Source organism: Aethalodelphis obliquidens, unplaced genomic scaffold (genome assembly GCF_003676395.1).
Source record: "Aethalodelphis obliquidens isolate GAN/ISIS:26980383/991018 unplaced genomic scaffold, ASM367639v1 scaffold24, whole genome shotgun sequence".
Taxonomy (NCBI): Eukaryota; Metazoa; Chordata; class Mammalia; order Artiodactyla; family Delphinidae; genus Aethalodelphis; species Aethalodelphis obliquidens.
Window position 1 is genome coordinate 25,360,570 of NW_020837968.1, and position 26,608 is coordinate 25,387,177.

General features: G+C 36.6%; 1 protein-coding gene across 1 annotated transcript in view; it reads right to left on the minus strand.

Moving 5' to 3' along the window:
* The window catches only part of WDR64 (WD repeat domain 64), a 152,920-nt gene that overhangs the window by 64,137 nt on the left and 62,175 nt on the right, over window positions 1-26,608 (minus strand). Inside the window, exons 9-14 of the mRNA XM_027122460.1 lie at window positions 25,230-25,369; window positions 18,835-18,961; window positions 15,668-15,816; window positions 13,153-13,276; window positions 10,559-10,734; window positions 1,986-2,162 (exon numbers count right to left, since the gene is read on the minus strand). Coding sequence (XP_026978261.1) covers window positions 1,986-2,162; window positions 10,559-10,734; window positions 13,153-13,276; window positions 15,668-15,816; window positions 18,835-18,961; window positions 25,230-25,369 — 893 coding nt within the window. The remainder of the gene's footprint in view (window positions 1-1,985; window positions 2,163-10,558; window positions 10,735-13,152; window positions 13,277-15,667; window positions 15,817-18,834; window positions 18,962-25,229; window positions 25,370-26,608) is intronic.

Here is a 26,608-nt window from a genome sequence, read left to right on the forward strand (position 1 = left end):
AAAAATGCAATAAACTTTGTTGTGTATAGAGTTGGTGGCACAAGAAATTATTTCAAATAATTTTAAAACATAGTAATTTGATTGCATATTCCAAGAGATATGTACTCTAAGGACAGAAACTACAAAGAAGATAATTGTTTCAGCTATCATATTTCTAGTTATTTTATATTTTTCCAAAACTATAATCTAACATACTATAATATAATGTACTATAATACAATATAATATGACATAAAACCCTATATATTATATAAGATACATTATATAAATAATAGGATAAAGCAAGTAAGTAATTATGTTAATCTCATTAGAAACAGAGATTTTCTGTGAGAGAAAAAGATAACAAAAATAAAATCAGTAATGCCATATTATTTTAAATCTGAATGGGAATATCAGTACAAGCTAAAGATGTATTTTCTCTTAAATTTTTTTCCTAGCTCTGTCCATTGAAAAGTTCTAAAAACAAGGATGAATCTAGTGACAATAAGCATCTCTAAAACTCAGTTTGTAGTTTCTTAATACTATTTTAATGATTAATCTCACTAAAAGAATTAGGATTTCTTAGTAAAATGGTGGATTGTAGATCTGGAACAAGAAATTAACAAAATACGCCTGGAAACTTGTCACACCTGGAAGCTATCCAGAACTACTAGAGTCATGTTAAAAGAACTCAAAAGCCTGAAAAGTGTCCAACTAGCTTGAGATGGGATGATTTGAGAATTAATTAATAATGCAATAGACTGAAACAAATCAAGAATATTTAAATTTATGATTTGATAATGATACTAAACAAATAAAATCCATTGACCACTGTTTTGGAGGATGCTAAGGAACCTAATTTCTTATTTTGAAAACTGATAAATGTAAGGAAAGAATCAATCAGTTACTTTGATTTCCTATCTGAACTATACCTCAGTGTAACCAAATAGTTGATAATAGTTTTTCTTTTTTGAATTTTATTTATTTTTTTATACAGCAGGTTCTTATTAATTATCCATTTTACACATATTAGTGTATATATTTCAATCCCAATCTACCAATTCATCCCACCACCACCATCCCCCCACACTTTTCTCCTTTGGTGTCCATACGTTTGTTCTCTACATCTGTGTCTCTATTTCTGCCCTGCAAACCAGTGATAACAGTTTTTCTTTAAAGACACATTCCAGCTAATAAATGAATCAGAATGTTAAGATGGCAACTCTGAATGAAATAATAAACCTAGGTAGTGGTCATCAATGGCTGATCCAAAAAAAGAGAATTAGTATTATGTGAATTTTGATGGAAGTACATGACATCATGTACTGTAGTGACCTCCATGTACTATAGAGTCTTATTTTTTTTTTAATCAAAGCTACATGCACCAGATATAACTACCAGGTTAAAGGAAGTAAAGAAGAACTTTTTAAATTCACCACAAGGGTGCAATCAGCAAAATCTGGAAAATGAGAAACCAGGTACCAATTGTCCAGTATCTTCAAGAAATAATTTGCAAGGGGAAAAAAAGAGATATGGAAAGATAATTATATATTAAAAAAGACTGAAGAGACATCAACCAAATGCAACAAATGGGCCTTGATTAGATTCTGGCTGAAACAAACTGTAAGATAAACAAAACTGTATGATAAAATCTGGGAAAACTGAAAAATGTGATGTGATTATATTAAAGATCTCTTGTAAATTATTTTAGAAAATAATGGTACCATTGTTTTGTTTTGTTTGTGAGTCATTACCATTCAGAGATACATACTGAAATATTTAGGGATGAAATTACACAATGTCTGGGATTTGCTTCAGAATAATCCATCCATTGACAATGGTCATGGGAGAGTGGTAGGAATAACGAGAAATAAGTTTGGCCATGCATAGATAATTTTTGAAGCTGGGTGATAATACATAAAAGTTCATTGTATTATTTTCTCTACTTTTATATATGTTTGTAAATTTTCATAATAAAAAGGAAAACAAATCAAGAAAAAACTTACATCAACATATTGAGAAAAGTTTTTCTCCACTATCAACTCCACATCTGGGAAAGGAATAGCCATACTCCTATCTTTAGCAGACATCCTTAGATGCACAATGCGATTCCCATTTTGTAGGACAGGCACAACATCAGGCAGCTCCCATATCACCGCAAGGTAAATATCATCTTCCTTACCCTTTAAGAGAAATCCAGTGAGTACATGAAAAATTCAATTAACTGTTTTATTTTGAGCTGTTTTAAAGATATAGAGAAAAATAGAGCAAACAGTGATATACCCACCACTCAGCTTTATCATATCTTAAGCACCATCTATCCCTCCCTAATATAATTCCTCTTTCTTCTTTACTCTCCAGAGGTAACAAGTACCTGAATATGGTTTTAGTCATGAAAGTTTATATACACACACTCACACACACACACACCCCATATTCAGGTTTTAGTCATATATATTGGGTAGGCCAAAAAGTTCGTTTGGGATTTTCCGTAGCATCTTAACATCTTTCTGGCCAACACAATATATATTACATGATATTGCTTCCAGGCTTCTAACTTTTTATAAATGTTATCAAACTGTATGGATTCTGCTTCAACTTGCTTGTTTCACTTAATATTATATTTTTGAGATTTATACAAGTTATTACATGGAGCTCTAGTTCATTTATTTTTAACTGCTTTATAGTATTGTATGAATACACTATAATTTACTTATCCATTCTCCTACTGATGAGTGTTCCAGTTGTTGCCAATTTTTCACTGCGTTTTTTTATGGACAGGTGCCATATTTTCTTGAGCATGTGCCTGGTGTAGAATTACCGAGTTGTAAGATATGCACACCATCAACTTCACTAGGTATTGCCAAGTGGCTCTTCAAGGTAGCATCCATTTCCACTTTCACCAGGGGTAAATAAAAGCTCTCCTTTCTTCACATTCTTGCCAAAACCTCGTTTTACTTGATTTTTAAATAATTATTTTTGACTGTCTGATGGGTTTAAAATAAGACATTTAAAAATTAATTTTAAAATTTGTTAATTACATTAATCACATTTTTCTAATTTAGTAAGTTGAACTTTTTTTTTTTTTCATGTATTTGTGAGGCATCCAGCTTTCTTATCTGTCCTTTGTCCATTTTTCTGTTGGGCTGTTTCTTTTTCTTTTGGATTTGTGGAGCTTCTTTCGGTATTCTGGTTCCCAATCTTTTCTCAGTTACCTGGGGTGCAGTGGTCTTTTCTCAGTCTGTGACTTGTCCTTCTGCTTTGTTTTTTAAGGTAAATGTTTGTTTTTAATTTTACTGTAGTAAAGATATCTTTGTGATATCCCATCCATGAATATGGTATATCTCCATTTATTCAGGGTGTTTCTATGTCCTTTAAGATTTCCCACACCCCCACACAAAAATCTTGTATGTTATTGTTAGATTTATTTTAGGTACCTTAGATTTTTGTTTGCTGTTGTATTTATTTATTCTGTTTTCTAATTGGTTATTATTCATGAGATGCTCTTAGCTTTAGAATTTTCAATTTTTATATGGAAATAAAGGCCAATTTTTGAAGATTGGTTATTTTGTGAGCAGAGCAGGGATCTTCCTTAGTTGCAAAGCAGCTGTGGTAAAGTGGGGAGAATATTGGTCTAGGCATGATGACAATGTGTTTCTAGTCTTAGTTCTAGTGAGAACTTGGGCAAAGTGTATAACTTTATGGGGCCTTATTTTCCTTAGTTAATGGATAAAAGTCCTTCCATTTTTTTAAAAAAAAACTTTATGATTCTAGGTGTAGATCTAATATCTCTGTTATCTCATATCTATGTTAATTCAAAAGTATGAGCCAGTGGTACTCCCACATACTAGTTGATTCTTTGGTTAGCATTTGCACCATTGTGGGAGTAGAAGGAATCTCAGCAATATCCAAATAGTGATCTGATATTGATATACTGAGTAATAGCTTATTTAGGGTCATGGGCCCCCTTGATGGGATGAATTGGCTACAGTGGTTTTAATAAGTTTAGCTGGTTTCAACTGAACCACTTAGGAAGGTGGTTATCAGACTTTCTGAATTCATAGAGCACTAAATTTTAAAAATATTTTAAAAGATTGATTTAGAGTTACTAACATTTAATTTTGCTAGGAAAGAACATGGGGGAAAGGAGAGAGAAAACTCTATTATCATCATTTTATGAAAAGAAAGGCTATTTTAATACAAAAAAGTAAAAAAGATAAAATCTTATAATTTTTGAAGTAAAATTAGGTTTATGAAAAATTATTCTTATTTTATTCATTTCATCTCTAATTGGTGAAACTTTTTATCTCAGATAGGTATTGACAAATTGCTTCACAAAGAAAGGTCTTTTGCTTTAAGGGACTCACAAATAGGGCTATATGAGTAGACACACAAAGTAATGTGGATAGGAAGGAAGATCAAATAAAAAGAAATAAGTGGGGTTTTAGAATTTGAACTATTGGGGGGGGGTTAATAAAAATCTCTGAACTCCCATAGTGCTTTGTTCATAATGTTAGAACAGTAATTTCTAATCAACCTATGGTTTTGTCAAAAAGGGTTTTGGGGCAAACTTATTCCAAATTTACTAAAATTTTTATGTACTCAATACAATTTTATCCTCTTAAAACTGAGATATGAAAAACTATACTGTTTTCTTCTCTGTGGTCTATGAAGTTTTATCAGTGGGTCAGTCAATTTAAAATCTGCCCTCCCATTACATGACTAAAGGACCTTGCCCAGAAAACTAGTATAGCGGTGATTTGTGAAGAGATCAGGCAACTGCACAAACATTTTTCTGAGACTTGAGAAAAGAAAACTAAGAATATAAGTACAAGAGAGACATGACATTTTAAACCATTAAAAACTGGTTTGAAGACATTAAAAAGAAGTACATAAAACTTACGGGGTCTCTACTTTACTTCATAATGCATTAGCAATGTTTCCTGAATAACTGAATGTGATACCTGAAGAATTTTTTGTTTTGTTTGTTTGTTTGTTTAATGCAGCTGAGAGTCTTGGAAGATAGAGTTTTGTTTCATCTTTTCTCCACTCTACTCCCAGCTTCAATGTCAGGAAGAACAACCTTCCTGCCCTCAACAGTTTCTGGGGACAAGCAGAGAAATGGGGTTTAGAGTTTGGGGAAAGAAAGTTATCATGGGCCTGTTCCGCCCTGGGCTGAATAAAAGCCTGGGAACCCTTATTCAGGGGGAGACTCCTAGGATGGGATTTAAGCATGGTGGTTCATCTGCAAATATGCTTAAATCCCCAGAGGTGTGTGTGGAGGGGACAATGTGTAGCATGGCTTATGCCTAGTTTCCCTTTCTTCCAAGGAAGTAGAGGAGTAGCTGAACAGGTGGACTAAGCCTTCTGTACTTTAGAAATTGGGAGAGTGAGAAGAGAATGGGCTTCAGAAAAGCTTATTGCCAGTGCCTCGACAGGGGACTGTTGTGGGGACTGCTAAACCCCAGCCCTCAAGAACACCATGGCTGTACATCCCACCCTTTGGGATTATCACATCATGCAATTTTCTAGTAGCCAAACCCCAGTGAGCAGAAAAAGAAATGTAGTTCAGTAGGCCTAGAATCTAGAGAGTAGAACAGACAAAACATGCAGAACAGATCCCAGACTAACTAGAACTGCTGGGAAGTATGATAACTTGAGCAAAACTGAACAGTACTTAAGGGAGTTCAAAACAGAAACAAAAACCAACACAACGTGATCTTCAAATTTAAGAATTTGGGGGCTTCCCTGGTGGCACAGTGGTTAAGAGTCCGCCTGCCGATGCAGGGGACACGGGTTCGTGCCCCAGTCCGGGAAGATCCCACATGCTGCGGAGCAGCTAGGCCCATGAGCCATGGCCGCTGAGTCTGCGCATCCAGAGCCTGTGCTCCACAACGGGAGAGGCCACAACAGTGAGAGGCCCGCGTACCACAAAAACAAAAAACAACAACAAAAAAATTTAAGAATTTGGTTAATGAGCTGAAGGAGAATCAACACCTGTCTGAGACTTGAATTAATAGCCTAGCAGTAGAGAAAATACTTCAAAACAGTTAGCAAAACTAAAATGAAACAAAAACACAGAGGAAAATATAAGAGATTTGGAGGACAGATTCAGAAGACCTAATATGCAAATAGTATGGGTTCCTGAATTAGAAAAAAAAACAGATGCCAAAGAGACATCTAATACACAAATCATAATTCAAAAAATCCCCTGAGCTGGAAGAAATACCTAGGACTTCAGATTGAAAGTCTCCTGTGGAATTGATGGGAAAAGATATACACATAGGCATAGACTTTAAACTTCAAGACAAAGAAAACGTCTTACAAATTTGCAGAGAGAAAGAATAAGTTGCTTACATAGGAAGACACAGAGAAGCTTTGGACTGCTCATTGGTAACACTGTCACTTCAAGACGGTGAAGTTACATATAGACTGAATAAAAGGTCCTGTAACTCAAGAATGCCAAAATATTTCCCAAGAGTTGGTGCTGATTTACACCAACATTAGCAGTGAATGAGTAGTCACATTGTTCCACAGCCTTGCTAAAACTCAGACTTACTTTTAAAATCAGTCTATTGGGTGTATTATATCTATTCAAATTCTAACTTAAAGTTACTAATAATGTTTAGCGGCTTTTCATGTTTATTGGCCTTTTGTGTTTTCTGTTTTGTGAAGTGTCTATCTTTTTTCATTTTTCTATTGAACTGTTTATCTTACTTATTATCTAAGAACTTTGGATACTAATCAAGTTGCAAATATTTTCTATAATTCTACTCTTGTCTTTTTGCTCTCATTATGGTGACTATTGATGGAGAAATGTTATTAATTCAAATAAATTAATCTTTTCCTTAATAACTAGTGATTTTAAAATATCATTTAAGATATTTCTTTATCCTGAGTTCATAAAAACAATCCCCTTAATTATCTGCTAAAAACCATATTGTTTTGTTTTTCAATTAATGTCTTGAAGTCATTAATCCACAAGGAATAGTCTTAGAGATCATGAAATCATGAAAATTCGAGTTCTTTTTTTCTCTCCCTGTGGGTATCTAGTTGCTCAAAAACGATTTATTGAAAAGTATATTCTTGCCACAAATACCTGCTATGCCATTTCTGCTGTATATGGATTTTTTTGTTGTTCTGTTACTCTCTGTGCCCAAACTTAGTTGTCCTGTTTCCTTATGAGCTTAATTATGTTACCTATGGTCTGAGATGAAGTTGTCTTCCTCCAGAATGAATTTGTGCTTGTTTCTGCCAGGTGCCTGGTGGAACTACCAGTATTGGATCACCTTAAACCAAGTTCATAGCTAAGATTTCCTTGACCACCTAAGTACTGCAAATCTAGGCGGCAAGCTAGGTTGCAAATGCACATGAGATCCTACCTGTGGTCAGTTTCTCAGGGACAGGGTTTGTCTCATCTTGTTTTGTTTTCCTACTCTTCTCCCTTGTTCCCTGCTTGGCTCAGTGTGAGGGCAGTCTTTCCTGGATTGCCCCTAGGAGGTTGGCTTTTTTCTTTCTGGTTCACCCTAATCTTGATAGTGTGATTTTGGGTCCCAGCATATTGTAGAGTTGGTATTAAACTCCTTGCCTTACACAGGCCCTGAGCCTTGACTTCTTTTGCCCCTTCTAATCTGGTGAGTTTTCAAAAATTGAATCCAGTTTACTTTGGAAAATGCCCTCAGGATGAAAGTAGCAGTGGTGTTTTGGTTCTCAATTTACCTTTCTCATTCTCCACTTTCACTAAAATTTTGGTCTGCTATTTACTTACTATATTGTCATCTCTTTAATGCTAGTTAGGAGATTTAGAAAATACATTATCCAGAAATTTTCATGGTTTTCAGTGGAGGATTGGCCTGAGTAATCTAGTTCACTAATATAGAATCCTGGGATTTAGAAAAAATATGTAGCATATGTGGAGCACACAAAATGTTTCTTGAATTGTGTTGAATTTAATTGGAAATCTGAGGAAAGAGAAATCTTCCCTGACTCCCAGATTAGGTTAGGCACCACCCACATCATTAATTTCTATAGCACTTTGTGCAAGCAATCATAACACTTGTAATAGGCGGATCAACATTAGTCTTTCTTATTAAATTGTAAGTCCCATTGTGAAAGGGGGATATCTTTCTGGTTCATGGTAAACATTTGGTAAATGATCACTGAACAAAACAAGTGAATGAAAGTATTCTAGAAAGTATGTAAATCAGACCATATTTACTTTAATTTGGCAGATAATAATAAGTGATAAGTAAATAATAAGATATTAATAATAATAAGTGTATTTTCAACATTATCCTTATTGTAAAATTCCCCTGTCCAACATTAATAAAAATACCCTAAAATGCTCCATAGATTTACTATTGTATATCTTACAAGGGGTTTCTTATATTCCTTACATTTCAGTCCTTAGTGAGCACCTACTCTGGGCAGAGCAAAAATACAAATATGAATAAGACGGGTTTTCAGTCCTCATCAAGTTAAATCTATAGAATTCTGGAGACATGGAAAATAATCAAAGTAAAAAATGCTACAATAGGACTAAAAGCAATTTTGATGTGAGAACAGCACCATGCTACTTTTTGCAGTTTTTAAAAAGGAGTGTTTATAACAACAGACATTGTCTGTTAGGAAGGGTATCTTGATGGTCAATTGCACTAACTTAAAACAGGGAAATTAATACACTGTCGCATTTTAGACTATATTACTAAGAAGTTCCTTTTTACAGTGCCATTTTTTAAGGGAGTAAGTGAGCTTGTTTTATTTATTACTTATTTATTTATTTTTTAAACATTTCAGCAATTAAAGGTTCTGAGGGCTAAGTTGTTGGAGATGAGTTTGGTTTTATTTCATCTCTCTAAAGAGAAAGTAGGTTGGTAGACCAAGCCCTGATAAAAGCAAAGTTGGCAACACGAATGACACTGCATGAGCTGGGGCTGGGGGTGTGCATGTGTGTGTCAGGACCAGATGGTAAGAAGATGGGAAATAAAGAATAAGAATTCCAGTCTAAGGCCGTCTGTTGAACAAATGGTAAGCTATGAGAAAGACTAATGCCATCTCTAGCCAAAACTTTATTTGGGGCCAAAATTACACTTTCCTAATGACCCCCTTGCTTTGTGTCACTTTTTAGGTTCTTCCTTCACAGGCTGAAAACCCACAAGTGCTAACTACATGCCCCAGTTTTCAGGAATAATGCTACCTGCAAGTTCTGTTTTCTGAAGGAATGTGTTTATGTTTAGATGATATTTAAACTATTGCTTTATTTTGTCAATTCAGCAAAAAATAATCAGACCAAATTCTCGTTTAGAGATGTGTTGACTTGGCTATCAATTTGTTTTCACTTTCCTGCAAATTATTTAATACATAATTAAACAGAATTGTGTTGATGCCACAACTGTTTTTCTCTCAATTATCTAAAAGGTCATTAAATTTTTCCTTTGGTCCATATATTATTCAAGTTTTAACTTCATTTCTCAGTATTTCATTTTATTTATTGAGGAAATTGAGTTCATCAGTAAGAACTCAACATTCCGAACAGGGTAGAATTACAAAGTAAATCTTTTAAAGGAAATTTACAACTATTTCTTTCCACTTTAGAGCTTCCTTTCTAGCACAGTGCCATTTTGGATTGCTCAAACAGCAAAGAAGGATTAGTTGAATCAAGAAAGTTTTTCACTCCTTTTTTCCAACAGTAGGGCTGTCAGTCATTGTAATCAATGCTACCTTAATGAAAGACTTTTTTTCTGATCTTAGCTTTCAGAAGGGGAATAATAAGGGCAATGAATCCCAGAGTTCTAGTCAGGGAAACATCCACTTCATAGCCAGGATAAATAATCTAATTTTCTTTTTTATTTTATGTTCTATAAACTTTTATTGATTTTTTGGCCACGCCTCACAACTTGCAGGATCTTAGTTCCCCGACCAGCGATCAAACCCATGCCCCCTGCATTGGGAGTGCAGAGTCTTAACCACTGGACCACCACGGAAGTCCATAAATGATCTAGTTTTCATTTAAGAATGAAGAAGGCATTAGTGTTCTTAGGTGGTAATAGACTCACAGGAAAAAATAAATTAGTCTACCTCAATCCCTGTAAAACAGCCCTGAGCAGATGGCATTATTAACTATAAAGTAAACAAAGTAATTTTGGTGGCAAACTGAAAAAGTGACTTGAGCATCCCTGAATGCGTTATGGGTTATAAGGTTCAGAGAGGAATCATTGCTCCCTTTCACAGAGTCTGCTGGGAAGCAGCTCTGCCAGGGAATTATCCCCAAATGAGGGTATAAACCATGTCAGAGGTGGCAGCTGTATATACATTTAATCTTTTTGATATCCACTCCAGAGGATCCCAGCTAATTCCTTCAGCAAACACTGGATGGGCAGGATGCTATGGCTGAGCAGCTATTCTTTTTTGTTCTTTGCTTGGACCTGGGCAATGTTAAAATTAGGAACATCCTAGGAAGGTTGGTGGAGAAATACTATCCTCAGCTGGCTGGCAAGAGAGGATTTAAATGGGGTTTATCCACACTCAGTTGATTTTCCCAAGAAGAGCATATAGAGTATGTAAAAATGGGATTGCAAACCTGGATCATTTTGATCTTCCCATTGCGCTCCAAAGCGAGGATCAAGTACTGGTGTTTTTCCTGAGCTTTCAGGAAAATCAGGCTTTGCAGCCAGTGCTCTTCCTCCTTCCAGTCTTTCCCTTCTGGTAACACTTTCATCTCTTGCCCGCTGCCAAAGTCCCAGATTTTAACTGTTCCTGAACACACAGAGAAAAGACTATATTGGCAAAAATAATGTATAGAAAGAATGACTTTTATCTCACAGAAAATTGATCTAACTGAAAGCTTTCTGCAACAGTTTATCCTAGGTTTATTTCCTACTGAGACTGCTATATGAGTCTCTCTAGCATTGCTGTGTACCAAATATATTTCTGTATGCCTTAATTTGTCACAGGCTGATAAAAAATAAACAGGACCAGCCAATGTCTTGAAATTTGCGACTGTTTTCTTTGAAATTCTCAGACTCTCCTGTCTGAGCTTTCTGTCTTAAGTGGGTCTTTTCTGTCTTTATTCTCCCAATGCCTTCCAGTTTGCTAAGTACTCTTCAGTATCTATCATCTATCTATCTATCTATCTATCTATCTAATATCATGTCACAATGATTATTAATAGTCAAAAATCACTCCAATAGTGTCATTTCCTAAGGTGCTAATGTGTTTTAGGACTAGCTCCTACTGGTAACAAAAGGTTTAAAAGAATGCCAGCAGGTAGGAAACAGTCAAGCTTTGAGTTGTTTTTTTGTTACATAAGAAGGAAATGTAGAAAGGGTGTCATGTTTCTTCCTACATTTGAAATTGTACTTTCTTTATAGTTAACTTCATTCATTTAGGACACCCTGATGAAGAGGCCAGGTGAGATGATAGCATACTTGTTGAATGCCTATTTCTGCATCATTACTCAGTGTACACTGATAATTATCTTCTAACATGGATTTATATAGCGACCTCAGGGTTAAAAGCTAGTGTACTGCCCTTCACAGTACTTTTCCTCCCCTTCCTTAACCCTAACCTCAACCCCCTCCTCCTGCTTCTTATCTTCCAGTTCTAATCCTGCTGGGCATCCAGAATGTTTTCATTGTGCTGTTTTCCTTCCTTTATGGTAGGTTCCCTCCATCAGCAATACTCACAACCCCATCATTTTTTTTTTCACTAAAAACATCTTTAAACATTAATTAAATTCTCCCTATATACACAGCATGGTGGTAGGAGCAGGGGATGAAAAGTGAGCATAGTTTCTGCCTTCAAGGAATTTATGGTCATGTAGGAAGTCATATAAACAAGTAAAAGAAGTGATCATGCTCTCACTTACTCCTGGGTATGTGGACCACAGTCTCATGGCCCAGATTTCCTGCTAACTTAGGACTTTGGCAATAAGATTTAGTGGGGCAGAAAGCAGGGAGGATACTGCTCAGCTCTTCCCAGGTGATGGGTGGGTGAGAATGAGAGGGGACTGCTGGCTTGTGGGTAGAGTTGCTTTGGGAGCTAGAGAATCCTTTTCCTCAGGGTGTCCTAGACCCAGAGTCTTTGACAATTAACATGTACTTCTGAGGAGGACAAACTGTCACTAGCACTAACAAAGTGAAATATGACTTGCTTGCATGAAAATAATAGTATCTCAGTCATTTATACGAATTTCTTAGTGCTTATGCTGGGCAATGGTCATGTGCATTGCTCAGAATTTCTAATTTTCATATGTATGCAGGATGTGCTGATAGAGCGGTTAAGACTGCTTTCTTAAGAACTCTCCTACATGAAGAGCAGTTGCATTTATTCACACCTCATCAACTCAGCATTCATGATTTTATTTCATGTGTACTGTTATCTGCGTACACTTTAAAAACTCAGATTTTCATATCAAGATATTCAGTCAGTCCATCCATTGGCTTACAAGCAAGAATTTATTTAGTAAATATATACCTAGAAGAAATATATTCTGAGTAGTGATGCAGATGGTCATATTGTCTAGATAAAGCGGTTCTTTCGTGGGAGTTCAGAACAAGGTAAGGTGAAAGAAGAGGCAGGCTATAGTTCTCTGGTTCTAGCAAGTTCTATGCAGTTCCCCACAGCATAAGCAGCAAATGACACAGCACAACTGGAGCAGGACATCCTCTCAAGTGTCACATGACACATGCCCTTAAGCAGCTTAGACTTATAAACAAGTCCAGTATAGAATTCTAGGTGTGATATAGCAAAGTTGGATGATATTTTGTCTGGTCCCATATTGTCAGTAAAAATATTATCAGAAGCACTGAATAGAATGTCTGTCTCTTAGCTGATGGTACCCAAAATTAGAAGGACAGAATGAGTCAGTGTAATACAGATAAGTCTCAGTCAGAACAGAATGAGATGGTATACGTGAAAGACTTTGCAAACTGAAAAGCAACTATATAAGTGTAATGTAAGGATTGATTATTTTGAACGACAGTATCAGGACATTAATGCCAGTTAGAGAAGAGCCTATCACTATTCAGTCAGGCACAGCACTCTCACTGGCACGTTTACATATTCCAGCCTGATTCATGCTTCCCCTCTAACCCAAACAACTTGTAATGAGATCCTAGAACGAATTCTCAGGACACTAAAGCAGGGAGGCTATACTCTGGATATTAGTCTGACCATTATATGCTCCTGTAGCAAAAAGAAATCCACTTTCATCAATAGCTGCAGAAGTCAGTTCAACATTGAAGCCATGAGGGTCTAAAATCTGGTATATTTGGAGGCCAGTTTCGAGTTCCCATACCTACAGGAAAGAACAAAACAATCAAATAATCCATAAGCCCTTCAGTTTTCGTCAATTTTACAATATTCAAAATAGCCTCAAAATTGGTACAATGCACATCTAACACCTCTCTCAACATTCTGCCATGAATGTTGGTTTGATCAAAGAAAGGTCTAAAAGATGTAGCGCTGTCTAATAGTTACTTTGCTACCCTGGAGTGTGTCTGTAACATATGTAGGTGGGCTGACACAAGCAGCAACTATTCCAGGCAGCCCCTGTCTGTCCAGGAAGTAGTCAATTGCTCCTGTAAGCACAAAGCAAGCTTAGCAGCAAGATAGAAATGTAACAGTTATGAGTTCAGTGGACAAAGAAATCAAATTGAATTTATTCTTTTTTTTAATAGATCTTTATTGGAGTATAATTGCTTCACAATACTGTGTTAGTTTCTGTTGTACAACAAAGTGAAATCAGCCATATGCATATATATATCCCCATATCCCCTCCCTCTTGAGCCTCCCTCCCTCTAAGTCATCACAAAGCACCGAGCTGATCTCCCCGTCCTATGCTGCTGCTTCCCACTAGCTAACTATTTTACTCTTTATTGACACTCATCCAAATTAGCTAGGGGTCACAGGACAGAATCTGTGGTTAACAGCATGAAATCTGAGAGAATCATGAGGAAAGGGCTCACTGACCTTTCCAAGGAGTGTTCTGATTAGGGACATGTGCCCAGCTCTTAACAGAGAGAAAAGGGGAAGGGAGGGCAAGGGAGGCCGAGACTTCAGAGAAGGCTGTATGTGTAATTAGGCTGGGTATAATCAGAAAATCTAGAAACACATCAAGTCTCATCACTGTCTCTTTGGAAATGCAGTAGAAGCTTTAGACTTGCAGTCTTTCAGTCTGAATCTTTCCCTTTTCATGTATCTGCCATTGTCAGGTGTATGTTAGACTGTCAGTAAACAATAAAATTGAACTGGCAACACAGTTTATACTCAAGATATTTGGGGACAGGGACAGTGTAAACACAGGGCCAGAGATGGGAAGGTGCACTGTTGCTCCAGGGAACTGAAAGTCAGTTGCTGCACCTGGAGTGAAAGAGGGTAAGTGGGAGAAGGAGTAGTTGATATAATAAATAGTCCGGAGACCAGATAACAAAGGGCCCCCGACTGAGCTGTGGCAGAGCCAAGATCTGAAAGAAGCCAGTCTGGACCTTAAGTCCATGCTCTTAACCTTTGTGTGTCACTGGGTATAGCTGAGGTCCTGAAGGGAGAATGAAGAATGAGGGCCACTGCATGAAGGGGTCTCAGAGGCCACCCATTTCCTGGCCTAAAGTATGATCCCTTGCCAACCAATCAGGTATGAAAACTCACCTAGATGCCTTCCTTTCCCCTTCTCCCCTTGCAGGGAAGACATTTTCTCCTTAAGAGGTCAGTATTTTATGAAAACAGACAGGTTTTAGTTTTAGTTTCCCTCTACTTATTCTGTAGGCATTATCAGAAATAACTGATAATTAAATGAACTTAGGAGATTTGGGCCAGAGGAAGTCTCTAGCAGATAAGCACAGAAGGTCAAAATTGAGAGGGCATTTGAGGAGTCTCCAGATGAATGCTTTCTCTGGTTCCCTGTGTCTCCTTTTGGAGAGCATGCATGAAATAAAAGGATAAACACTGGAAGTACACACCTCCAGCCATCACTGCTAGATGACTTCAGGGGTCATAATTACAGATACAGTTAGGATGGTCAAGTACTCTGGCCTTTAGGGAACACATTAATGACATGGCCTGAGGATTGCAGAGGAAAGGACTTGGGTATTCACCTCAGGCAAACCTGGGTTCATATCCCAGCCACAATGCTTACTAGTTATATGAACTTGGGCAAGTTGCCTTGATCTCTGAGTCCTAATTTCCACATCTTTAAAATGGAACTCTTTATCTGTCCACAGAGAACTAGTACAAGGATTAAACAAGATCATAGATTTAAGGCACCATAAGGTTCCATGTCCTGCACCTATAGGGGTTATAGGAAACATCTATACATTTCTTCCCCTTCCTTCTTAACATTCTCTTTCCCGTGGCTCAGCTTAAAAAGTTTACACACACACACACACACACACACACACACACACACACACACACTAGTTTTTTCTCCTGGATATATTTCCCTTAAAATTCCTATTTTGATTGTAAAGACTACCTTCATTTTTTAATTGAGTGTGTAGCTTAATAACAAGCAGTATGAGCTGGATTAAAATGCTTGTTTTTCATGTGTTCATGAAAGCTTAAAAATAGCTCTAATGTAGGGTTCCATCATATGTGCCATTACATTTATTTAGTCACTTAAGGACTTACCTATAAGCAGAGAAAATTCTATCTTCTTTCGCTTTTTCTTCCTGAAGAGTCAATATGTACTCACCTTAATTACAGACTCAGAGCAGATAGTAAGTACTTGGTGAAAATATTTGTTGTAAAGCATGACATTGATTTCTCGTTCATGGGTGTGAGGAACCCGTTTCGCATCTTGTATCATCCTAGTCAAAGGATACATGTCCATAACCCTAGATCCTGGAACAGAAATAAGAATCTCATAAATACTCAATATTAGAAGATTTGAATCACAAAGGATTTTATTCAACCAGTTGCATTTGCAAATAGTTGATCAGTGAGATTATTAATATCAGTGAGATTATTAATGCCTAGGAAACCTAATGAGGTGAAAATACATCCATTTCTTCAAAAATATTTTTGACAAATAAAACAAATATGATTCAGCCAGAGAAAAGTATTCATTTGGGGCTTCATTAATATTCAAGTGTAGGGCATTTGGGCTTCCTTGATATCTGTTTTTCAGTGACCACTATTTTCCTATTTTTTATAGTCTACTTAGTGAAGTGGAGATTAAGCTACCAAAGGCTGACCCTTCATATTGGTTTTCTCTAGTCTCTCCAAAGAAGTCTCAACAGCAGCAAAATTGTCAGCAGGAGTTAATAAACACTTTCTTAAAGTGTTTAAATTTTTTTTTTTTACCAGTAATAAAATTGAATCTGTAATAATAAAAAATTATTCCCAACAAACAAAAGTCCAGGACCATCTAAAGTGTTTAAATTTTAAGATAAAGTCTACTCATGTGTTAAAGAGGAATGGAGGTGGCTCTTCTGGTAGCAGTTCTCAATTCAAATACGTCTGGATGGAAATATGAGAAGGATGTGGTAACCAGGTAATCAAACAACACATGGAACGCCTTCATAGGTTCTTTGACATTACACTGACTGTAACTGACTTTATCCAAACTGACAACAAAGTTAGATATTATGCTTATGAACAAGTGGTAATCCTCTACATCAGCGGTCCCCAACCTTTTTGGCACCAGGGACCAGTTTTGTGGAAGACAATTTTTCCATGGACTGGGGAGGGGAGGATGGTTTGGGGATGATTCAAGTGCATTACATTTATTGTGCACTTTATTTCTATTATTATTACGTTGTAATATATAATGAAATAATTATAACACTCACCATAATACAGAATCAGTGGGAGCCCTGAGCTTGTTTTCACTTGCCATTCACTGGTAGGGTTTTGATATGAGTCTGCAAGCAACTGATTTATTATGGTCTCTGTGCAGTCAAACCTCTCTGCTAATGATGATCTGTATTTGCAGCCACTCCCCAGCACTAGCATCACCACCTCAGCTCCACCTCAGATCATCAGGCATTAGATTCTCATAAGAAGTGCACAACCTAGATCCCTCACATGCATAGTTGACAGTAGGGTTCACACTCCTATGAGAATCTAATGTCGCGGCTGATCTGACAGGAGGTGGAGCTCAGGAGGTAATGTGAGCAATGGGGAGCAGCTGTAAATACAGATGAAGTTTTGCTCACTCGCCCACCACTCACCTCCTGCTGTGTGGCCCGGTTCCTAACAGACTATGGACCAGTACCGGTCTGTGTCCCAGGGGTTGGGGACCCCTGCTCTACACGTTTGGCTAGATACACAACTACTATGGAAACAATGCGGTACAAAGAAAGAAAGTGGATCCAGGAGTCAGAAGCTTTGGGACTGAATCCCAGCTCTATGTTTCAACTAGTATCCTTCTACTAGTCAGTTGAAATATTTAATATTCAGTTTTGACATTTATAAAATAAGATAAATATTAATTCCTACCTTAAGTGGTGGTTGTGCAGATCAAGTGAAATAAAATCCATGAAAGCATTTTGTGGAAGAACTAATCAAATGGTAGTTGTTTTAATAGAGTAACAATAACAACAACAATGGTGACAGTTACAACAACATATTCTACAATGTTGTGTTGCTGTCATTGGGGTTTAGAAGATTACTATGGCTGCTTCATTTGAATGAAAGCACAAATTAAAATCTGAGAGATAAGCTTCATGCTGTTCTGATGTCAAGTTGATGGTTGCAGTCAACGTATGCAATTTTAGTGATTAAGCAATACACAAAGCTCTATATTTTTGTAAGCAGAATACTATCAGAATTACATAATATTGGGATGCATCTTTTATTTTCTGATTGTTTTTTGTGTTTTTCTTATTGCCTTGATACTTGAGTCTTTAGTTACTCTGATGATAAATGGGATGAAGATGCTGAGCCCAGCAATCAAACATGCAGTTTGGGGCACTAAGAGAAAATTTGCTTGTAGTCATTTTTATGTTATTTTTAGAGGAGGTAGTATAGAGGAGGGGTGCTTACAAGTAGAAGTAAGTTCTGTTTTACAAGGTGGAAAATTATCTATCAAGCACGAAGTGTTATTTCACTTCTAATCCAGAAAAAAACCCAAAAGTTAAAAAATAATTATATTCTCTACCAGCAGAGATATCACCAATCATTCCTCTGCCCTAATTAATCCCACAGGAACTCAGAGCAGGTAGTCAGTGGAAAAATGCTTAGGAAATGCATTCTGGGTTGATGTTCCAGAAAGAATAAGTATTGTCAATACCGTTCATTTCTTCTAAACCTTCTTCTGAGAGCAGGCACATAAATAGTGTTCAACCCAAATGCCAAACAGAGGCTTTTGTCTCTTTAGTCAGCACCTTTCTAAGGGGCAGCAGGAAAAGGGGACAACAAATCTGTTGGCCTCAGTGCTGGGGGTTCTGTCATTCAGGACTCTATCCTCTCTCTCCACTGTTCTTTGTCTAGAAGTGGGAGGGTCAACACACTCCTCACCGAGTAACTGTCTCAGTACCAGAGTGCATGGGGCCAAATTGCCTCCTTGAGGAAAAGGGGCACTGACTCAGCATGCTGGTGCAGCCACTCTAAGATGCATCATATTCCTGCTCCTGATGGTCAAGACAGAGCTGGATTTGCCCTACGTGTAGCAGCAGCTTACATCCCACTTCTCTGCTTAACCCCACCACCTTGACTCCTAGGTTCAAGACCTCATCCACCAAGCTATAGAAAGATAGGAAGGAACAGGATTGAATTCAGTTACCGATTGTGAGGAATCACAGTTTATAAATTTCCCATCTAGTTTTGTTTCTCTTCTAGTCAGTGATAAAGTGCTAGTTAAAAAAAGGTAAAACATCAACATATGAGTTTTGTGTGCCATTAATTGGGTGCACTTACCTGTAACAAGCATGCCATGATTGGAATCAAATACCATAGAGTAAATCTGCATGTCTCCTGGTCCTCCCTGGCTATCATGGAAGACTTGTAATAGTGAAAGAGTCTGTATATCCCACACCCTGAAAACCTGGAGGGATAAAGAACACTGGTCACCATTTTTCCACTTTACTTTCCCTACTCAAAGCTATTTAGGTGAACCCTTTTTAGAGTCTACAATATGCTCCTAAAAACTTGTAGGAAATTATGATTTACATATGAGCACTCATTTGCTAAACTTTAATTTGGTTCTTGATTCAATTGTTATTCATTAATATCAGAAGAAAATAAAAGCAGTGACTAAAAGTTTGCCTATGGGAACTAGATTCTTCTATCCTTACAGAAGAGAGGAGAAAGACATAGTACTTATTATCCTTTAAGAATTTAGAGGCATGATAAAGGACTGGCCATGATTAACAGTTGAACTGAAGCCATATTTCTCTTTACACTGTGGGTTAGAAAATAGAGAGAAGGCATAGTTTTGGTGGAGGGTTTCAAATTGCTCTTCCATGACTTAAGAAGATGAGAAAATCTTACTAAATGAGGTTTCGAAGAACCCTCCCCTCTTCCTGTCTAGGGATGTAAGAATTACAGAAAGCAGTTTTTAGGGATGGTGTAGATATAGGAAGCGTATAGGAAAATAGGTTATTAGAGCTCTCTTTTGAGGAAGGAAACAGAACTATGTCATTACTCAGATAGAACATGTGTTGATATAATAGAAAGAACAGGAAAATACAGATTCAGCAAAACTTGGTCAAGTTTACTTTGTCACTTGAAATTAGTATTCTTCATTATTCTGTTTGTTTTTTTTTTTAGAAAGTTAGTGTGATTGATTTCAGGAAAAAAAGTGTGACTTGATTAAGGATTACATTTCCTAGCATGCAACAGCATTAAATAATATTTTTATATTATAAGAGTCATTATATATATTACCTATCACTATATATTACTAATTAAATTGGAATATTTGTTGAATAAATGAGTGATAATTTTATAGAACTACATATAAAACTTTGATAAATAGTTTTGTTAACAGAGATACTGGCTTCTTATTTGAGACACTTAGAATTTGGTTAATTAAATTAGAAACTTCACTATTGTGAAGGCAGGTTGGTCCTTATATGTAGAAGCATAAAAATGTCAAAATCATGTGATTAGGAGCTTTGGCTCACATTTATACACTCTGTAGGCCACTATTACTCAGAACATGTACAACTGGGAGTTACTTCTTTTGTTCTCATAAAAATACAAGTTTGGGAATTAGCTAGAACATTGAAATTTATCAGTGTTTGCATCACAGAGTAAGCAAGTGTAATGGACTCTTTATAAACTTAAGTTCAGGGTCTATTTATGAATTAGGTTCAGAGAGACAAGTAGGGGAAAAATCTAAAAGTGGAATCAAGGAGAGCCAAAGAAATTTATCTCTGTTCTAATTGTTTTATTTATTTATGGCTGCATTGGGTCTTTGTTGCTGTGCATGGGCTTTCCCTAGCTGCGGCGAGCGGGGGCTACTCTTCATTGCGGTGCGGTGGCTTCACTTGTTGTGGAGCACGGGCTCTAGGTGTGCAGGCTTCAGTAGTTGCAGCTCACAGGCCCAGTAGTTGTGGCTCGCGAGCTCTAGAGCACAGGCTCAGTAGTTGTGGCGGACAGGCTTAATTGCTCCATGGCATGTGGGATGTTCCCAGACCAGGGCTCGAACCTGTGTTCCCTGCATTGGCAGGCAGATTGTTAATCACTGCACCACCAGGGAAGTCCATAACTGTTTTTGATTCTATAGTTTTGGCTGAGATACTTCATGGTTGGCAGTCTTTTTACTGTACCTGTATATGCTCAGAATTGTGGTTGGAGGAAAGAACAAGGGATGAAGCAAAAGAGGTTTTGGGTTTCAGTTCTAGCCCATCATTTAAATTCCTTAAGCCTCGGTTTTCTTGTTTCTAGAATGGACATGAAACACCAGTACTCTCCACCTCAATGAATTGGTGTGAACATGTTTTGAAACCAGTGATATTTCAAATCACTCTATGGAGTGATTCTATTTTCTTTATCATATTTCTCTTTTCTTCAGTTCTTTAGGTCTTTTGTGGGTTTTTAGGGAAGTGGTGATTATTGGGCTGGCAGAAGGCACAAAGACTCATTCTGCTGCGTCTCTCCTCTAGGTTTTTCTGCTGCCCTCTCCCCATAGGCTGTCTTAGTTACTGTCATACCAAACTGCTTCCAATTTCCAAAACATCTTTCTCTTTATTGTCTATGTGCATTCACACATACTCTTCCTATCATCTACTATTTCCTCTCTATCTAGCTAACTGTTACTCTTTCTTTAAATCTGTCATAAAGAGAATTAAAGAGTTAGAGTTCAGGTCAGAATACTGCAATAAATTTATGCCTCACTCTGCCATTTCTTCTCCAAACACAGAGAAATAGTAGAGAAAATATAAAAAGAGAGAGGAAAAAGAAATAGCAAGGCTTCAAAGCAAGATATATAATCTCTACAGATCCAACTAAGAGAGGCATACAAAGCAGTGAGTGGGCTCCAACCAGAGCCTGGGCACTTGTTTGGAACAGACAGTGGTATCAGGGGAGCAGCTCCTGCAGGGCAGACAGGACCAAAAGCACTATCACTACTCCATGGCAGCACCCAGAGCAGGTCTCCCAGTTCAGGAAAAGGAGACTGAGAAGCAATAGGCTGTGCTCTATTTTCATCTGGAGGCATAGTTTATGAAAGTTGTAAGATCAGTGAAAGGGAGGGACGCTGCCTTCTGACCAGAAACTAAACCAAGACAACCTCTGGCTCAGGGACTAGACCTATTTCTAGACTGGGCCCCAAGGGGCTATGTGAAAGATGGTTGCAGATGTGGAGGAGCTAGCATATAGACACACACACACACACACACATACAGACACATGCCCCTAAATATTAAAAAGAAACTATATTTTTTAGAAAATTTTAGAGGAGGATATCTTTATGAACTTAAGAGTTAAAAAAGATTTCTTCCTGTTTAAAAGACTTTATTTTAGGGTTTTCCACCTTTTTTAAAAAGTGAATCAGCTATACACATATCCACTCTTTTTTTAGATTATTTTCCCATATAGGCCATTACAGAGTATTAAGTAGAGTTCCCTGTGCTATACAGTAGGTCATTACAAGTTATCTGTTTCATATATAGTAGTGTGTGTATGTCAATCCCAATCTCCCAATTTATCCCTCCTCCCCCCGCTCCACCACTGGTGACCGTAAGTTTGTTTTCTACATCTGTGACTCCATTCTGTTTTGTAAATAAGTTCATTTGTATCATTTTTTTAGGTTTCACATATAAGCAATATCATATGATATTTGTCTTTCTCTGACTGACTTACTTCACTTAGTACGACAGTCTCTAGATAATGAGCATTCACTGAACCTATTGTGGTAATCATTTCATGATGTATGTAAGTCAGATCATTATGCCATACACCTTAATCTCATACAGTGTTATACGTCAATTATATTTCAGTAAAACTGAGGGAAAATAAATAAATTACTGATAAAAGCCTTATTTTTAGACACTGAATTTCTCACTCCCTAATATTTCCCTTCCTTTTTATTTTTTAAACCAATATAAGCAATAGCACAATGAATATCCTTTAACATAGATCTCTGGGCACTTTGATGATGATGATTTTTTTTTTTTTTTTTTTTGCTGTACGCAGGCCTCTCACTGCTGTGGCTTCTCCCGTTGCGGAGCACAGGCTCCGGACGCGAAGGCTCAGCGGCCAGGGCTCACGGGCCCAGCCGCTCCGTGGCATGTGGGATCTTCCCGGACCGGGGCACGAACCTGTGTCCCCTGCATCGGCAGGGGGACTCTCAACCACTGCACCACCAGGGAAGCCCCTGGTTATTTTATTAGAATAAAAATTTATTTTATTAGCCCACGAATTTTTGCCAGCTTTACCCCCAATAGTACTATGTGAACATGTCTGTATTCTTTGCCATCTCCCTCTTCCCTCCTCCTTTTTTCCTACTGATTTGTTAACATTTTTTGTTTGTTTAAGAATATTATTCCAGTTTATGTCATTTTTGTTGCATTTTTCCCCATTCTGCTGTCTTTCTTTATCCTTTTTTATGGGTAAAAGAAGGCTGTCTGGGCTCAGGACAGATACAGGATTGGCTACACTTTTTTTTTTTTTTTTTTTTTTGCGGTACGCGGGCCTCTCACGGGTGTGGCCTCTCCCGTTGCAGAGCACAGGCTCCGGACGCGCAGGCTCAGCGGCCATGGCTCACGGGCCCAGTCGCTCCGCGGCATGTGGGATCTTCTCGGACCGGGGCACGAACCCGTGTCCCCTGCATCAGCAGGCGGACTCTCAACCACTGCGCCACCAGGGAAGCCCGGCTACACTTATTTAATGCAAGTTATTTAGATGTCATTTTCCTTTACATGTGCAAAATTGAGATAATTACAGGGTTGTTATTAGCATCAAGTAAGTTGTGATGTAAAATAATGAGCACAGTGTGTGCCTCTTAGTAAGCATTTGATAAATGATAGCTATTATAATAATTTACAGTTTGAATGTTTATGTAGTCACATTTATTTTTTTCGTTCAGCCATAGGTGTTATGCCTAGGAATTACCTGATGGCTACATGAATATTCACCTGTGTTTTTTTCTGGAAAATTTTAGGACTACTAAGGTTTTATATTTTACATTTAAAATCTTTAATCCGTATGGAATGCATTTTGTTGTTAATTGTGAAATGATGATCTGATTACTTATTTTTTCCTAATATAGTTAATCAGTTTTCCCAACATTTAATGAACAAACAATCCTTTGCTCACAGATTTAAAATGCTACTTTTATCATATATGAAATTCCCATTCACACTCATGTGTGAATTTTCTCTTTTGTTTCATAGATGTGTCTACTGATGCATTGACTGCTGTTCTGTTTTATTTATTGAGGCTTTACTATAATTTTTAATATCTGATAGGGAAAGTGTCATCTTGTAATCATATCTTCCAAAGTTTCTAGGATATTCTTTTATGTCAACACTTTTACATTAAATTTGGCAAACTAATGTCTAAATAATCCTGAATAACATTAAGTGTATAGCTTAATTTGATGGAGAGTATCTTTTACAGTATAATACTCCCATTTAGGAAAGTCCCTACATTCATGTTCTTAAATAAAAGTACCTCAGAATAACTTCATAGTTAACAATATTAATAGTGAATATTGCTTGTTAAGATTATTTCTAGGCATTTCATACATTTTTGCTCTTGTGAATGCTACTACCCCTTTGACCATTGTTTTCTGTTTCTGCTCTTACACAGAAATTTATTTTTATAAATTGCTACTATCAATATAACCAGCCACTTTACCAAATTTATATGCTCTAAAACTTTTTGAATTTTTCCAGCAATCACATTATTTGCAAATATGCAGTCTCCTCATTTCTAATAGTTGTAAGTCATTTTTCTTTTTTTATAACATTATTTAGAACATTTAAAACACTGTGTAGTAATAGCAATAACAACAGAAATCTGTCTTTGTTCCTTCTTTGCTTTTTTAAAAATTGAAGTAGAGTTGATTTACAATGTTGTGTTAGTTTCTGGTGTACAACAAAGTGATTCAGTTATACATTATATGTATACATTATATGTATTATATGTATTTGTATGTATGTATACATATAACGTATACATTATATACATGTATACATACATGTATACATATACATATATACATATACGTATATACATGTATGTATATATGTATATACATATATGTATATATACATGTATACATATATACATGTATATATGTATATATACATGTATAATGTATAATGTATACATTATATGTATACATTATATGTATTCAGTTATACATTGTTTTTCATATTCTTTTTCATTATGGTTTATTACAGGATATTGAATATAGTTCCCTGTGCTATACAGTAGGACCTTGTTGTTTATCTAGTTTATATATAGTAGTTTGTATCTGCTAATCCCAAACTCCTGATTTATCCCTCCCCCACTCCCTTTCCCCTTTCGTAACCATAAGTTTGTTATCTATGTCTAGAAATCCTTATTTTTTCTGTCTTTAATGATCATGGGAGGGGTATATTGTGTTTTACTATTGAGGATAGGCTCTCTTTCTAATGTTGTATTCCTTTTATTCTTGTCTTTAAATATGTTCTTTCTTATGCTGAAATCAATAGAAACAGAGCACGGTGACTTATCATTTCCTTATCCAAATTCACAATATTTTTCTCAGTGACTATCAGCCGTTTCAGTCAAAAATTGTAAGTATTCTAGGTTTTCCAATAGTTGATTTTAAGGGAAAGAATTGTTCTGTTTCATTTTTGTTGTTTTCTTTTTGTTACCTTTGCAGAAGATAGGCTGATGACATGTTGGTCTGTCTCATTTGTTACAATCTCGGTGATACTGAACATGTGCCCCACAAGTTTCCCCACTGGCTTGGTGCTGATATTGGGGTGCCACAACCGGAGCACTTTATCATCTCCTGAAAGAAGGACGCATGAAGATTATTTATTTTCTCAGAGTTGCAGGTGGTCACAGTTTAAAGAGTCTCTCTCACCCTTAATCATATCCTTATTTTTCTTCTAATATCAAATCACAGTCTGTTTCTTCCAGGATGTTGTCTATGATTGACTTGCTAAGAGTCTAGCCTTGTTTTGGATCTGCTTCTTCTTGTCAAGACTGTTTTTTAATAATTGTATTTACATATATAAATGTGAATTCTCATAAATATTCTATGAGTCCTTTTCTTGATTTAACACTTTCCTACTCATTCATGCATTAATGTATTATTTATACTTTATTTACTTCCCAAAAGTACTTAAGACAGCTGTTCTTTTGTTTCTACATTTTAAAATTATGCAAGCATTATAATAATAAAAGGAATCAAAAGAAGTGAAAAATTGCACATAATCTTTACCATTATAACAAATCAGCTGTTTTTGTTTTTCCATCTTCCCTTCCAGCACATATTCATAAGCATACAAAATTTATATGCAATTACTATCATGGCATAGATAAAATTTTATTAATTGTTAAAATCATATAGGTACATAGTGAAAGATTTAAACAATATGGAAGGATATTATTATTGTAAAAATGTCCTCTTTTCCCTTATAATCCCTAGTTCCACACCCTATAGGTTGTCACTGTTAACTTCTTTTTCTCTCTTACAAATAGACTTTTTATTCTTTTTGGCCGCACCATGCAGCATGCAGGATCTTAGTTCCCCAACCAGGGATCGAACCTGCTCCCCCTGCAATTGTAGTGAGGAGTGTTAAACACTTGATGGCCAGGGAAGTCCCACGAATAAACTTTTTATTTTCAGAGTTAAGAATAACATTTTTCGGGCTTCCCTGGTGGCGCAGTGGTTGAGAGTCTGCCTGCCGATGCAGGAGACACGAGGATCCCACATGCCGCAGAGGGGCTGGGCCCGTGAGCCATGGCCACTGAGCCTGAGCGTCCGGAGCCTGTGCTCCGCAACGGGGAAAAAAGAATAACATTTTCCCATTTATATTTAAATACTTTGAATTATTTTCAGAAAATACTTTTTCTCAACAACAAAAAAAATCACTATCACACATAAAATATACACAAATAAAAATATATTATAAATGTTGCCCAAATACAAAAATCACTGTTTTAAAATGTATTTTTATCAAGAAATTGCAGGATGCTATATTGAATGCACTTTCTAGTCTGCGAAATGTAGTCTAGCTGTATA